Source organism: Plectropomus leopardus, chromosome 3, assembly GCF_008729295.1.
Source record: "Plectropomus leopardus isolate mb chromosome 3, YSFRI_Pleo_2.0, whole genome shotgun sequence".
In the NCBI taxonomy this organism is placed as follows: domain Eukaryota; kingdom Metazoa; phylum Chordata; class Actinopteri; order Perciformes; family Serranidae; genus Plectropomus; species Plectropomus leopardus.
Genome location: NC_056465.1, coordinates 27,532,288 through 27,548,371, shown reverse-complemented (window position 1 = coordinate 27,548,371; position 16,084 = coordinate 27,532,288). Strand labels below are relative to the sequence as shown.

Sequence of the window (16,084 nt, the reverse complement as noted above, 5' to 3'; positions counted from 1 at the left end):
ATGGGGTATATTTTGTGACATCAGTAGGGAAGATTGTGGTTTTCATAATGACAACATTTCCTTTGTTTTTCTGTCATTGTTTTTGCAGTAATTAGCATGCACACTAATTACAAGTGAACTGGCCCCAATCTCTGACCACATACAAATAGCACAGTCATGGATTTTAACACTACGAAAGCAAATGTCGACTGCGTATTTCTAAGCAGATTATTTCAGCGTCCGTTTACTCCTGTCAGCAGCAGTTTTCTTGTTATGTGGTGTGGTACAAAATCTGATGTTTTTGCTTTGGAGGGAAAGCTAATTAGCCAAGTGAAAGGAAGTGACATCTCCAGCAGTGATGAGTATCCTCAAATGGTTATTTTGCAAAAAGCACCATATGCATTTTTGATTGCACATTCTCATGTAGCCAGTAAGAGTGAAGTCAGGCTGCAGGGACTGGCCACTGCTTGAAGTATTAACCACATGCTCTCTTTCCAGGGGAGGCTGAAGAGTGCTTCTCACAGTGATGTAAGGACTACACCCCCTTTAGATCAATGTGTCTTGTCTCTCTTCTCTATGTCTTCTCTCCATGTCTCCGTCTCTCTCCCTCAGCTCACCAGTCAAACAAAGCAGTGGAAATATTGATTTTTCACTTTTGTTTTTACACAACATTCCTCTGTAGTGCTGTTTATATGCTGTGGGAAATGCTGTAGCAGTAGCTGCCTACACTCCCAGCCTCGCCACAGGTCACACACTCTTATCAGCATGCAGACATTTGCGGCTCAAACTGTAGTCGAGTTCAATCGCCACTTAATTTCACTTGGATTTTTAGACATAGCTCTCTGTTTTATTCATTTCTACAACGCAGAGGAAAAAATAGGGTGTGATTGAATCGGAAACAGTTTAAATTAGCAGAAACATCACAGTCTCATTAGTGCACATTATTCCTTTTTTTTCTTATATATTTTATCTGTTTTATTTCATTTTCTTGCATTATTGTGAAGTGTTTGCAAGATAAATATCAATAGTTTTTAGCCTCTTGCAGTATATAATAAAAGCGTATTTCCTGCCTCAGGCTGTAATCGTGACAGGATTTGAAGGTGTAGTCAGCAGCACTTACTGATATATTCTCTTACCACAGTATTGCATTAGGCTGGACATCCAGTAAATACCTGCGTACACCACTGTGCAACTGCATAGCTGCTACATGTGGGCGTGTGTGTGTGTGCGTGTGACTGCACGTGTGTGTTCCTGAGTGCATGAGTGTGTCTTCTTTCTTGCCCTCACTTCGAGCTGAGCCACTTTCCCTTCTCTTCGTACTGAAATGTCTCAGTGTGTGTGTGTGTGTGCGTGTGGATTTGTGCAGAGGAGTGTAATGTTTTGGAATAAATCACAGATAAGTGTGATAACAGCACTTGAAGGGAAAAGTACCTTGACATCTGTAAAGCGGCTTGGTGACTGTTTATGAATGTGTGTGTCAGAAACGTTGCTGTCCTCTGTGTGACACTAAGCCGTTTACTCCTGCCCTGCATTGTGCTGATAATAACAACTGTCTTCTCTCTCCTTCCGTCTACCTTCTCCTCTATCTGTCTTTCTGTCTCTTTCAGGGCACTCAGCTCATCTTTAATGCTGCCAAGGAGCTGGGACAGCTGTCCAAGCTGAAGGTACAATGTTTTTACACCGATATGCCCTGGGTCTTCAGATAAAGACCCTAATAGCCTAGAAAATATGAGACAGGGCATATGAATGGTCAGACGGGTAATTTTGTTTGATTCTTGTCGTCTTCAGGAGCACATGGTTCGTGAGGAGGCTAAAGCGCTTACCCCGAAGCAGTGTGCTGTGATAGAGCTCGCCTTGGACACCATCAAGGTAGAAACTCACTACCATATGCAGACAAAGTTTCCCTGTTAGGAGGTGCTACAAATGACAAGAAATAGTGGAAATAACAATAAAAAATACAGTTTATGCTTTGGTTTTACAAGTCAAAATTGCTCTTCAAATGTGGTCTACAAGGATTTGGTGTATAATGGTGCAGCCTGTAAGACGATGAGCTTCCTTTTTGTGGCTTTACAGCTCTGTGATTTGTTTAGGTTATAGAAAGCCCAGTTTTTAGTTACATGCCTTCCATATCAATATGTAAGAACAGCTAATGTACTGTGCCAAGCATTTTAAGCAACATTAAAAAAAAAATCCAAATCACTGGATTTGCAACATTGGTGTTTCAGTAAGACACTAATAAAATCAATGATGACCAAAGAAACAAGACATCCAGGTGAGATGTTTCCGTTTTTTCCCGTGTTTAAAAAAAAAAAAAAAAAAAAAAGAAGTTACCTGATAGATGTAAAACCCAGAGACTGAGTCAGGAAGTAAAAGTTTTTTAAAAAGTAGATAAACAAAGAACAGAGGAAAAATATACAGTAATAACGTAAATGAACACCTATTAAGCTACAAATTCAGAATTTTAGTGTCTTGTTACTTTCAGATGGGTCAATAAAGGGAAAATAATACATATTTTAAATAAAAGTTTAACACAAAAAGCATTATTTTCATAAGATAACAAGCTAGATAGATGTAGGGCTAAAACATGGTTATTTCCCATCATTTAAGTATTTACCAACCCTTTCTTTGATTAATTTATTAATCATTTGAGTACCCCTATCATTTTCAATCATTACAGCTCTGGCTAAATGAGCAAATATTTTATTTTTGATCTCATAGGAATAAAGAAAGTGCATTCTCTTCTACAAGAATTTCCAAAATCAGAAATGCTTTATTGATCCCTAGGGGGAAAGTGGGACATGTTGAAGTCGCTCTCATACTGTATATAAGTATAGAGAAATTATAGGAAGATAGAAATAAAAAGTATGCAAGAAAAAATGTGCTTATCCTCCACCAAATATCACAATATATACACAGAAGTATAAAATAAGGAATAAGAGATATGCTGTATGAGATATAAGAAATATGTCCAAGTATATTCATCATACTACAAGTGTGCTCCATATTTACATTATTTTGAAGGAAGTTACAGCTGTCTTTCACTCTGTCTTTGTGTGTATATTAGCAATACTTCCATGCTGGTGGTGTGGGTCTGAAGAAGACTTTCCTGGAGAAGAGTCCTGACCTGCAGTCTCTGCACTACGCTCTGTCCCTCTACACACAGGCTACAGACAAACTCATTAAGACTTTTGTCCAGTCACAGAACGCGCAAGGTAACCTAATGCTCTTAACTTTCTGCGACGCTCTTCCCTTTCTTTCTGTCTTTATTTTTTTTTAAGGATATTTTTGGGAGCTTCTGTTGCCTTTATTGGATAGGACAGATGTAGTGTGAAATGGGGAGAGTGAGGGAATGACATGCAGCAAAGGGCCAGGGCTGGACTCGAACCCGCAGCCACAGCGGCAAGGATACAGCCTCTGTACATGGGGTGCCTGCTCTACCAACTGAGCCACTGGGTGCCCCCCCTTTCTTTATTTGTGAGACTTTTTATTGTCTTTATTTCCAATACCTTTACTTTCCAAGTGCGAAGTTAATATCTAATGTTGTGTAATTCTCTGATTGAGATCTCTGTTTGCAGCTCTGCTCTCTCAGAGGAGCCTCTCTACTCAGTGTCTCCCTCTCCTCTGTTGATATTAGGGTTTCCCAAATGCTAAGCTCTGTATCCTGAAAATATCTCACATGCTTTGTAGAGCATGAAGTCGAGGCTGTAGCTGCGCAATATTTTCCCTCTGCTCTGAAATGCTGAGTCTCCTGGTAGCCAGCCTCGGGGAAACACAGAGACTATTCTTTACATGATCTGACAGCTCTTTGCAGTGAAAAAATAAATACCCGCCCCCTCTTTTCTCTCACTCTTTGATTCTGTTGCGCAGCCTCCATCCTACCGTCAGATGGCTACATAGCAGCCATCATCTTCGTGGAAGCGCTAATGCTGACACGCTGTCCCTGAGCGCCGCTGGTAGAAATGCCATTTGAACGGATGATCGTTTAAAATTTAATTAGCAAAATGCCATGCGGTTTTTGGAGTCCGTTTTACAGCAGTGGATCTGTGTGAGCTGTGCATGTTGCAGGATTGCACAGCAGATCAGAAGAAATATGAAGAGCTGATTTGATTGACATAATACCAATATATCTTAGCGACAAGACAAATGTTGGTCTATTTTTCTTTTTCTTTTCTGTTATTCTTAAATTCAACCTCTGCAAACCTCATATTTCTACGTGTTTCTCCTTTCTCTGTCTACTTCCTCCGTCTGCCCCGTCTGTGGGCCAGTGTTCGGCGGGAAGGGGGTGAGGTTCACCACTAGTGAGGATGTTTACCCAGAGAAGGGTATGTGGCACTCAGGCTCAGGGCCTGAGACATCCAAGACTACCAGAAAGCCTCCAGACCAAAGCCCAATTCCCTCCACCTTCCACCCCATGTGCATCCCGAAACTCCCCTGCCTGCTCAAAACTCATCCCAACAGACAAATGCAATGCGCAGATTGAACATCTTTTGCACACGCACACACGTTACATGCCACCACAACAATAAAGAAAATAGACTTTATGCATTCATGCATGTAATACACACTGATGTCTGTATGTACAGAGCTGCATTGAATACATACGCCACGGACTGTATGTATGAGCAGACACTAAAGCATGATGTGCTGACATCAGACAAAAAGAATAGAAATGCATTAAAGTGTGGAGGATTCCTGATCCAGCATGATGTCACCCAGAGAGGCCCGAGGGCCGAGCAAGTGTGTGCGCGCGTGTACACGTGGGCAAGAAGAAGAGCGAGTGACTGAGCAAAGCCAATGTGACTGAGTGAGACTGTCCTAAAGGTTGTTGAAGCAGAAGTGCAGTGTATCAATGTATTGTCTGTCTCCAGCCAGAAAAACGGAGAGAGAATCCTCTTCCCCGACGTTACCGCCCCTGTCACTGAGTTTGAAGTGAGGAGCTGATGAAGAGGAGAAGGATTATTATAAATAATTCGGCTCAGTTTTGTCTGGGAGGGCTCTGTGTCCTTGCCTGCTCTATCATCACACACAAACACAGACAGAGACAGACACATTTAAACACACACACAGCCCCCACGTGCAGCTCAGCCCGCCCTACAGCAGTGATGAGAAAGGATGCTGAACTCATCCCCTCTCCACGGATTGAGCCAATCAGAAACAGTCCCTCCGGTCAGGTGGTCTGATTTCTGTCACTTTAAATCAGTATCAAAGATTTGACTCTTGTTCACAAACACTCACAAAAGATGACTTCATTTGATGCTGCACAATATCCAGAAAAGTCTTCAGTAAGAGACCTATAACCATACTGCATATCAAGTTTAGTTTCCGGTGGACAGAAGGCAAGGCATATGGCACATGGAAGAGGCAAAGTCCCTCCTTTCCAGTGTCCCCCATTGGACCTTATTTCGGTAAAAATATTTACAATAGCCTATGACAAAGACAAAAAAAATGTTCCCCTTCCTGTTTGAATTGTCCCGTGAATTACACTTATGATGTCTGTCATTTTAAGTTGTATTTTTTCAATTCAAGAGAGTTGCATTTTGTTATAGGGTTGTTGTAAGACTACTTCAGCTCTCGTCTCACACAATTTAAGTCATCTGCACCACCTGGCTAGCTAGCTAGGGAACTTAGCCATCATCTATGCACAAATTAAACGCTACATTACCCGATGCTTTTCATCCGGCAACTGGTGTTTTTATCAGCACAGAATCAAAAAACGAGCCCACTGCTCATGTGAATATATCCCGGCACGAAACACACAGGCATTGAACGTTATGATGCCACGTACATTACTTGTGTAACTTTTCTTATAACATATAATTACATATGACAAACTGCAACTTTGTTGATTTCCAAATTACCTTTTAAAACGACAAACATCACAGGTATAATTTTTGGCACAATTCAGACAAGACCAAAAAGTTATTTGTCTCTCTTTTAACTACAATACTTTCTTTTCGTGAAATAACATCTCATGGGGGTCCACCACAGGGAAGGGACTTCCTTTCTATAGGTAGCTGAATATTGCTTAAAACTTGATGTTAAAACTGAAAAAAAAAAAACCCACAAGAACAGGTAGGCTTTGTTTTGTTGTTGTTGGTTTTTTTTAAAAAAATTTCCCATAGATTTTTTAAAATTTCCAGTATTTCATTGCAAGTTTTGCAATTTTAAAAATGTTCCTTTATTTTATTTATTTATTTATTTATTTATTTATCTGGTCTACAAATTTAAGTGTCCAGGGTTTTTTAAGTGGCATATCTGAACTCCTTGGATCACATGACTGACAGAACCTGACTTGATTGGACCGAATTTTGGTCAGTTCCATTGAGACTCAATTGCTTGGCAGCCTGAATTTTTTTTTTAAGTTAGATTTTTGTAATTTGGGTGGTAAATGGTAAATGGACCTGCACCTATGCAGCACTTTTCTAGTCATTTTTGACCACTCAAAGTGCTTTCAGTACACAGAGTCATACTCTGGTGTCGGAGGCTACCATACAAGGTGCCTCCTGCTACTAAATTTTTTGACCATACACACACACCCACACACATATGGAACAGCCATCAGGAGCAAATTGGGGTTCAATATCTTGCCCAATGTTATTGTTATTTGACATTTGACCAGTTAATCAGTTAATTGAGGAGTCCAAGTGGATATTTGCACCAAATTTGAAGGACTTGCCCCAGGTCTTCTTTGACATGCAGACTGGAGGAGGCGGGTATCAAATTGCTAACCTTTCAATTAGAGGATGACCTGCGCACCTCCAAGCCACAGCACATCTCTACTGTCTGAATTTTACCAACTGCAAAATTTGAAATGACCTGGATGTTTCAAACAGGGGAACTGAGACCAGACAAAAACAAACAAAGGGTTTTCAAATATTTTATCTCTGTCCACTCAATGTTATAACCATCTATATAAACATAAAGTTTTTAGTGACGTTACATTTTCCAGGTAGCTATTCAGTTGCTTATGTATTTCAGGTTATCACAGTGCTTCTCTACTTCCATAGTGGAGGTATGCATAGAAAACAAAGTTGTGTGTCTTCAGCATTCCCACCAGCTGCTGGATGTCCTTGACTGTAACAGGGATGCAAATTAACTACCAGCCAAACAGCTTTCACTGGATAGTTCTGAGTAGATGATTAGAGCAGGATGACTGATCGAGGCTCAGTGGAATTTATTCTTGTTAACTCGACTGCTGCTGATCAGTTAAGTCTGTCATCCTTACATGCGCCAAGCTATGAGCTGCATTATCTGTAACAGAGATGATCAAAGGTCATTTGTTAACATGCAGTGAATTCAGGCATGTTTTGACCTCTGCACTGCACAAATCGGAAATTTAATGTGTATTCTGGTGAAGATTGGCAATATGGTAGAACAAAATTGCACCTCTGATTGCAATGTTTATTGAAGAAAATAAGCTTGCATTTTCTTGGCAATGTCTCACTGTCTCCCAGCCAGCAAAGTTTCTTTCTCATCTTTTATGGATGTCCTCCATAGAGTAGACAAGGCCAGATGGATGACTGCTGCTCTCTTTGGTCCTGTTGGCAGCAAGACCAACAATCCCATAATGCTCCCCGGAGAGCTGCAGAGAGCTGTATGCCAGGAACACTCTGCCGTCTAACTCCCACAGACACCTTGTTTAGTGGGCGGCTGGTTGAAAACACACACACACAAACACACGCGCACACACACACACACACACACACACACACACACACACACACACACACACACACACACACACACACACACACACACACACACAGGCTGTCGGCCGTCGCCACAAAGATAGCGTTGACAAAGTGAGGACACTAATTAAAACATTGAAAATTAATGTCCATCTGTCGCCGTATCCTTCTGGAGTTGGATGTGGTTCTCAACCACTTGTTCACATGCAGCACAAAACCACACACAGAGACACTGAGCAAAGATTTGTCCACCATCTCCCTCCCAGACAAAATAGTCAGAGCCTGTGTGAAGCCACCCCTAAAATAGTCTTTCTGCAACAAGTATGGAGCCAAGAAACATAAAATCTGGACTAATTGTAATAATCAAGGATTGCCAACAATGTAAAGTAAATGTGGTCTTCAATACTCTGAACTGAACAACAGAAGAACATCAAATCAGTTATATTAAATTTCTCTGGGGAATAGCATAGATTCTGGGCTACTGATATTGAGAGAACCACCACCAGCCCGTCACGTCCTGGATCTCACTTCCAGGACGTGAATTTACATTTCCTAGGGCAGTGAAGACATGACCTCACCTGCTTTCCCTCTGATTGAGTTGTTCTTGTTGCCTTCTTGGTTGGGTTGGTCAGGTTTAGAGCAGAGTCATGCAAGGGTGTGATTTTCAAGACCTGCTCCTCAATAATCACCACAGTGTGTAATCCCACACCCAACCCACCACCCACACACAACCAATTTTTGTCTGCAACCTTGTCAAACCCACCAACACTAAATGCAGTCAGAGAATTTTAACTTTATACAATTACATGCAAACATTGTTGCTGGCATGGTAGTATGGTGGTTAGCAATGATGCCTCCCACTCAGTGGATCACAGGTTCAAATCCCCTGTGGGCAGCCTTTCTGTGCAGAGTTTGTATGATCTTCCTGTGTCAGCACAGGTTTTCTGTGGGCTTTTAAGCTTCCTCCTAATGTCCTAAGACATGCAGGTTAAGTTACTTGGAGATTCTGAATTACTGTTATGTGTGAATGTGAGCATGAATGGTTTTCTGTCTGTGTTTTCAAATTGCATTTTTTTTCCAGGACAAACAGACATGTAACAATGTTCCAAGTAGATAAAGTAGACATCATACAGCTATAATAAAACTGCACTGTGGAGAAACGTGACAGTATTAGGTAAAATATTCGGTAAATAGATGGAAAGCTGTAGACCTGGAACATCAACTTGACTTGAATTTGAGTCTTCACACAGCACATCTTTATGCAGAAAGTTGGGTGTCAGCATTGTCGTCCTTCACTGACAGATCTGAGAGGCCGAGCTGCTTCTCTCTCTCTGAAAACTCCTTCCACCTTTCTTGTCCCTCCTCTTGCCATGCTTGGGTAAAAGTCTTTACCAAGGAATGGGTGTGTCCACCTGTCTAGATCCATCTGAGCATGTCCTGACCTAATTTATGTCGGGGGAACCACACTGTCAGTTGACCTTCTCCTTCTTCTTCTTCTCCTGTCTTTTTCTCTGCCTCTTACTAACCACCCTGCATCCTGACAGACAACTCGCGCCTATGAGTGGGCACAAATTACTGTCCTCACTGGATCCAAATTATTACCTCTCAATTGCTGAATCTGTACAAAGGCTATTCAGTCGATGTCTAATCATTATTCAGAGTGCATCGCTAAAGGAATTAAAACAGTTATTTCAGGTCAGTAGAAAACTGGAGAGATGTTTCATCACAGTATTATGGTTATACTGCATTACAGATAATGGCAGTACTACCTATGTTAAAAACATATGCCCACTCATAGCAGCTCTGTCTGATTGCCCACTTTCAGACTACAACATATGCACAAGCAGATCACTGCGCCTTATTTTAAGTCCTCCTGCTATACAGTGATAAGTTTGGTATAAATAGATTTTAGCCCAGTCAGTATTCTGTGTAAAAGGTTATAGTCAAATTCATTTCAATAGTCAGTTTCTGAAATTGAAATGGAATTGGTCTGTTACCTTTCGAAATGAGGAAGGCAATTTGGGCACAGTGGTTTGTGTGAGTGTTTGGTCTGTGATAGGAAATCCAAGTGTCCCTGTTTCCACATTCAAAAGCATTAACGTGCTGATGACTCTTTGTCTGTCCCATCAGGCTCTGGAGTGGACGATGCCGTGGGAGAGGTGTCCATCCATGTGGAGATCTTTACTCACCCCAACACTGGAGAGCACAAGGTCACAGTGAAAGGTGAAAGAAAAGACATTTTTATGTCTCTGTTCCCAGGACAACTGTGGATGGAGGCATTATGTTTTGACTTTGTTGATCACAACTCAGGAATTAATTTGCTAGTTATGACAAAATTTCACAGAAATGTCAAATAGGATAAGATGATGCAGTGACAATATTTGATATGCAAAAGGGTAAAGGTCAACTTCACTGTGACGTCATAATGTTCTGCAAAAACACTTTTTTGGCCATTACTAAATACCGTAACTCAGGAAATGGTGACACTAATCTTGGGTGTCCACCTTTAAAAAGTGGGGATTTTAAAAAGGCATGGTATAGTATGTCATCAAAAAAATCATGAAACAATGTCATACTATAGTATGTTGTCAGACCTCATGAAGAGGGGCATCAGTGGCTGAGTGGATAAGGCAGGCAGCCCATGAATAAAGGCAGTGCCCTTGCCACAGCAGCCTCTGGTTCAACTCCCACTCAAGGCCCTTTGCTGCATGTCATCCCCATTCTCTTTCCACCTTTCACACTATTGATCTGTCCTGTCTAATAAAGGCTAAAATGCCAAAAAATAATCTTTAGAAGAAATTGCATAGTAATGTATGGCATCCAAAATCATGAAAAAATTCATAGCATAGTATGCCATCAAAAATCATGAAGAAACTTCATAACATATTGTATGTCATCCAAAATCATGAAAATACATCATAGTATAGAACATTGTCCAAAATTATGAAAAATTGTCCTTGTATACTATGTTGTTCAAAATCCTGAAAAAATGTCATAATATAGAAACATCGTCCAAAATCATGAAAAAACTTCATAGTATATCGTATATACCTAACAAACATGAAAAAACATCAAAACATTGTATATCAAAAATTACGGAAAACACATGCTATCTCATCAAAAATCATGAAAAAAATTATATAGTAAAGTATGCTGTCCAATATCATGAAAAAACGTCCTAATATAGTACGTCTTCAAAAATCACAAAAAACCTGTCCTAGTATAGGATGTTGTACAAAATTATGAAAAAACAACATAATGTAATATGTTGTCCAATATCATGAAAAAACACCATAGTTTAGTATGTTATTCAAAATCTTGGGAAAAAAAGTCATAGTATAGCATGTTGTCAAACATCATGAAAAAAGTCATTCTATAGTTATTAAAAAATGTTATAGTTTAGTATAGCTTAAATCAAGTCTCAGTCTAGCAATTTAAACAAAGTCATAGTATTGCATTTTTAAAATCGTGGCATTCTGTGTCATAAAACGTCAGAGTTTATATGTTTCAAATGTCATTGTATAGTATGTGATAAAACCAAAGATATAAGACAATTAGTGCAAGCTTTTCAGTTAGTTAAACATTTTTATTTATTAAATGTCAAAGTAAAAAAGCCCATGCAGTAGAAAAATATACAAATATGTATTTTATTGCCATGGCATAGACATAAAAGCTAATGCCTGACTGTTTTCCACCATCTAAAGAAAAACATTACTGTAATGAAAAAAATAAAATCCCAATTCTCCCCCGTCACTGTCCCAACTAAGAACTGAATATGAGACCTGAGGGAAAGCCAGTATTTTCTTGTTCTGAATTTTTCTCACCACTTCACATTTTCACACATTTTCTCCACACGAATCTCTATTTCTCTCTCTCATCCACACCTTCCCACTCTCTCTCCTTCCATTTCACCCTCTGTCTCAGTGGTGGCTGCCAATGACCTGAGGTGGCAGACGCAGGGAATATTCCGGCCATTTGTGGAGGTGTATATCATCGGCCCTCACCTCAGCGACAAGAAGAGGAAGTACGCCACAAAATCCAAGAACAACAGTTGGGCCCCCAAATACAATGAAACCTTCACTTTGTGAGTAATCATACTGAAAATGTTTGTTTTGTTTTAAGGTTGTAGAAAATGTGTGAATTGATTGTTTTAACTCTCTCCTTTGCAGCACCCTGAGTAGCGAGGTGGGCCCTGAGTGCTACGAGCTACAGGTTTGTGTGAAGGACTACTGCTTTGCGCGAGAGGACCGCACCGTGGGGATGGCAGTCCTGCAGCTGAAGGACGTGGCCTCCAAGGGCAGTGTCGCCTGCTGGCTGCCACTGGGTAAACGCATCCACATGGACGAGACGGGCCTCACCGTCCTGCGCATCCTCTCCCAACGCAACAACGATGACGTGGCCAAGGAGTTTGTCAAGCTCAAGTCGGACCAGCGCTCTGCAGAGGAGGGCCGCAGCTAAGAGACATAATAGAAATCAAAATGACCCGTCTGAAGGTCATCAGACGTCGCCACCTACTGCCCCGGAGCTCTCCTGAGCCACCGCTAGCCACTGCCCTGATGATCCAATGTTGCAAAAGCACAGATAAGACACCACACATCCAGTGCTGTTTATACATTCATTTCAGTGGAAAGTGCTAAACAAATCATTACTAATTAAAAAATCACCAGTGTCTTTATCGTTGCAGATTTTAACAGCCATCCTCTTGACGAATGAAACATAGAGTTTAATCACAGAGCATACACCTACTTATCTCTGTCCATAGAGGTAAGTCATGCCATACACACCCACACCTCGTTTGACTGGTTAAGGTGAGAAATATCATTAACACTTTCTACGAAGACCACATCTATACTGTATTATGAGGCCACTCATAGTGCATTATAATGAAATAATAATGCTTCATCACTACACTTATAAACATACATAATGCTTTCTGATGCACTATATCAACAGTCACAAGTCACATTATAGATGCAACTTAAAATGAATTATAAGAATTAAGTGTCTTATAGATGCTCTTGACTAGTTATTAAAGACAGTTTGACTATTGGTGCTCATAATGCATTATGATTACCTACACACATCAACGATCAACTATAGTAAGGACTCATGGTATGCTATAATAAGCCATGCATTATCATATGCTATCATTGTATATGTTAAGTAAAGTGAGTTACATATTGTTGCATTATAATAATGCTTGCTTCTTCATAACATTTCATTGTAGGTGGGAAGTAAAGTGTGATGCATTTGGATGCATTTAGAAGATTTTGTGCTGCATTATAAGTGATTAAGATGCTAAAATGCAGAGAATCACAACTGAAATTTGCTGCTTTAGAAATGAAACCCGAAGGTATAAACTTACAAGATATATTGGAAGTAAGAAAAAGGCTATATACATTTTTTTCAAGCTTTATTCAAATACACCGCTAGGAGATGAGAACAAGTTTGGATTTTGTCACAAACAATGATCAACAACTGTGCAGCAAATAAAAAAATTATGCATTATGTGCTGCTATTATCACTTCTCACTTTACAAAATGCAGCGACACAAAATAACATGGCTTTCCTGTAGTGGCTTATAATATATTATAAGTCACATCTATAATGTATTACGACTGCTGATGTAGTGCATCAGAAAGCATTATGAATGTTTATAGGTGTAGTCATAAAGCATGACATAAAGCTTTATGAATGCATTATAATGCACTATGAATCACATTATAGATGTGGTCTCTATAGAAAGAGTTACTGAAATATTTTCTAGCCTTTAATAATTTGGCTTCCTCTCGTCCCTTCTCTGGCCTGCACATGCTCAGAGAAGGGATGGCAAGTGCCAACGGATAATCGCTGAAATATGCCAAGACCAGCCCTAAGCACAACAGGACCAACTGTCCAACTGACCCATTTACAACAACAACGGCTGCAAGGCCTCAAACATTCCAGATATCAGGTGGGGAACAAAGCACTATTTAGTTAAGATAATTTTAAATATTTATTTACTGCTTTCTTCCAAATTATATTTCTATTTAAATAATTCTATATAACATAATATATATATAATATACGAAGGACATGTAAAGTTATATACAGGATGACGGACGTGAGGTCCTTGAAAGATTGTCCTCGTCTTTATGTTTGTCTACCCTGTAACAGAGCACACTGCCTGACAACCTTAATGCCTTCTGTCTTGTTGACCCTCGTACGGTATGTTTGTCTCCTATATAGCGACATTACAGGGAGAGTAATCTGATGAAAAGCACTGTGATTCATCAGAGTATATGTGTGTGAGAATGTATAATCTGAGCGCGTGTGGAGCTCGTAATGTGCGAGTGTGTTTGTAAGACGTTCTAATGTTGACCTCATGTAGCCGCCCGTGTTGCCTGTTACCTGCAAATGTAATCACAGAAAGCCATCACGAGCAAAGAACATCACACAGAGGGGGGTCGTTTGTATTCACAATTAGATTTTGGAGGAAGTGTCTTTTACTCTGGGGAGGATGCATCTTATATCTTCTGATGCTTATTTCCATCATTTCTGTTGTTACTGTAAACATTCCCAACAGCCCTGTTCTGGGTGTGATAGAGGAAGAAAAACTGCCACTCCCTTCTCTTTAAAAAAAAAAAAAAAAGAAAAGAATTGCCAAATCAAAACCTGCATGTGAGGAGATCATAAAAACCTGAGATCCTGTTTTGCAAAGGTAACATGCTCTGAGGCAGAAATATCTTACTGCACCCCAGGGAGAGCATAAATCAGTAATGATTTACCACCTGTGATCTCCAATGATCCAGCTGCAGGTGCTGTAACCCTGATCTCTGGTACGGAGAAGTCAGACCTCTGCTAAAGGGCTGCAGGTCCAGACCACACCAGGTCTGGCACTGACATTTAAAAGAGGGCCTACAGCTTAGTAGATATGTAGTGTGAAGATTTAGAAGCACAGGGTCTTTAATGCACCCAAAATAACACGTTTATACTCTGATATGTTTTTTTTGTTTTTCAGTAAATGTTTATGGAATGGCAAGAATTACTCACTGAGGCTTCAAATCATCCTGCAGTTAAATTCTTTTCTTTAATCTAGAGATTAATGTGAAACTAAATGTCTTGAATTGACTGACTTTCTAGCATGTCTCTTGATTCAGTTTCTATTTTCATGAATGCTGTTTTTTTTTTTTTTAAAGATTGACGGTTTATTTATCTATAAAAGAGGTATTAGTCGTGAACAAAAAACTTATCTAGGTGAAAAAAGAAGTTTAAGTTTAATAATGACAGGGTGTTTTTTTGTTTGGGTTTTTTTTTAATGACTTCTGTTTTTTTCCCCCCCCCCCCCAAAAAAACATTTACTTGTAAATGAATAATTTAACAAGTCCCCTCTTTTGAACAAGGTGTAAGAACTGAACTCTATGCATCTTATCTATAAAAATCTATGTAGATGAGTCATTTTTGAAGCAGTCTTATAATGTTTACATTGTGGATTATTCTTCTTATATCAGCACAAGTGTTTGTCTGATATGTTGTACATGCTGTCTCTATTGTAATGGGCCAAATATCACAGCTGTAGTAGAGCTGATTAGAGACTGGAATTTGTTTGTACAGCTTTTCAGCGCTGAGAAAAATGATGTGGAACCAGAGTGATCGATTGTTGTCTTTTGGCGTTGTAAATAGCTCGGATGTAACAAACACATGTCAGACTATGTGAAGTGAAGTTTGCTGCTCTTTTGTAGACTTGAATTTTTTTTTCTTTTTTTGCTCTGGGTGACTGGGCAGTTGAAGATTATTTGTGGGTGGGTGCCCAATCTGGATATGTAGCTATTAGTGAAAGATATAGGAAGGCCATGTACACACTTTAGCTGAGTAACAAGACTTGTGCAAATCTGATCATTTAAAGGAATACTTCACCCCACAAATGACTATCTCTATGTTAATTACTCTGCAAAACCATTGCTAAACATCTGCTCACACAGCTTGACTTGTAAATCATAATTCGAGTCATTTATCCAGTCAAATACTCCCAGACATTATTTTTTCATGATTATTGGTGACATACTTTACTATGAAGACGTCCGTTTTTTAATGAACTATTCTATGACGTTTTTGCATCATTTTTCATGCAAAAACATTACAGTTTTTCCTAACACGCTACTTTATTTATTTGTTTGTTTGTTGTTTTTATTTTCGACAACATATTTCTTTTTAAAAATTATTTTGGATGTCATACTTCACTATGCTAATTTTTCATGATTTCGGACAATATACTATGGCGTGTATTTATGATTTTTAACAAACATAATATACAATGATGTTTTATCATCAGTTTCAAGGACATACTATACTATGGTGTTTTTTTCGGGATTTTAGACGCCACACGACATTTTTTTCAGGATTTTTTACCTTACACTATACAATAACAATTTTATGAC

General features: G+C 39.4%; 1 protein-coding gene across 1 annotated transcript in view; it reads left to right on the top strand.

Annotated features, from left to right (window-relative positions):
* The window catches only part of unc13a (unc-13 homolog A (C. elegans)), a 61,688-nt gene extending 48,922 nt beyond the window's left edge, over positions 1–12,766 (top strand). The window contains exons 38-45 of the mRNA XM_042483638.1: positions 478–507; positions 1,587–1,643; positions 1,768–1,848; positions 3,044–3,191; positions 4,245–4,301; positions 9,798–9,890; positions 11,592–11,751; positions 11,837–12,766. Coding sequence (XP_042339572.1) covers positions 478–507; positions 1,587–1,643; positions 1,768–1,848; positions 3,044–3,191; positions 4,245–4,301; positions 9,798–9,890; positions 11,592–11,751; positions 11,837–12,125 — 915 coding nt within the window. The 3' untranslated portion in view covers positions 12,126–12,766. The remainder of the gene's footprint in view (positions 1–477; positions 508–1,586; positions 1,644–1,767; positions 1,849–3,043; positions 3,192–4,244; positions 4,302–9,797; positions 9,891–11,591; positions 11,752–11,836) is intronic.
* Positions 12,767–16,084: the final 3,318 nt, after the last annotated feature.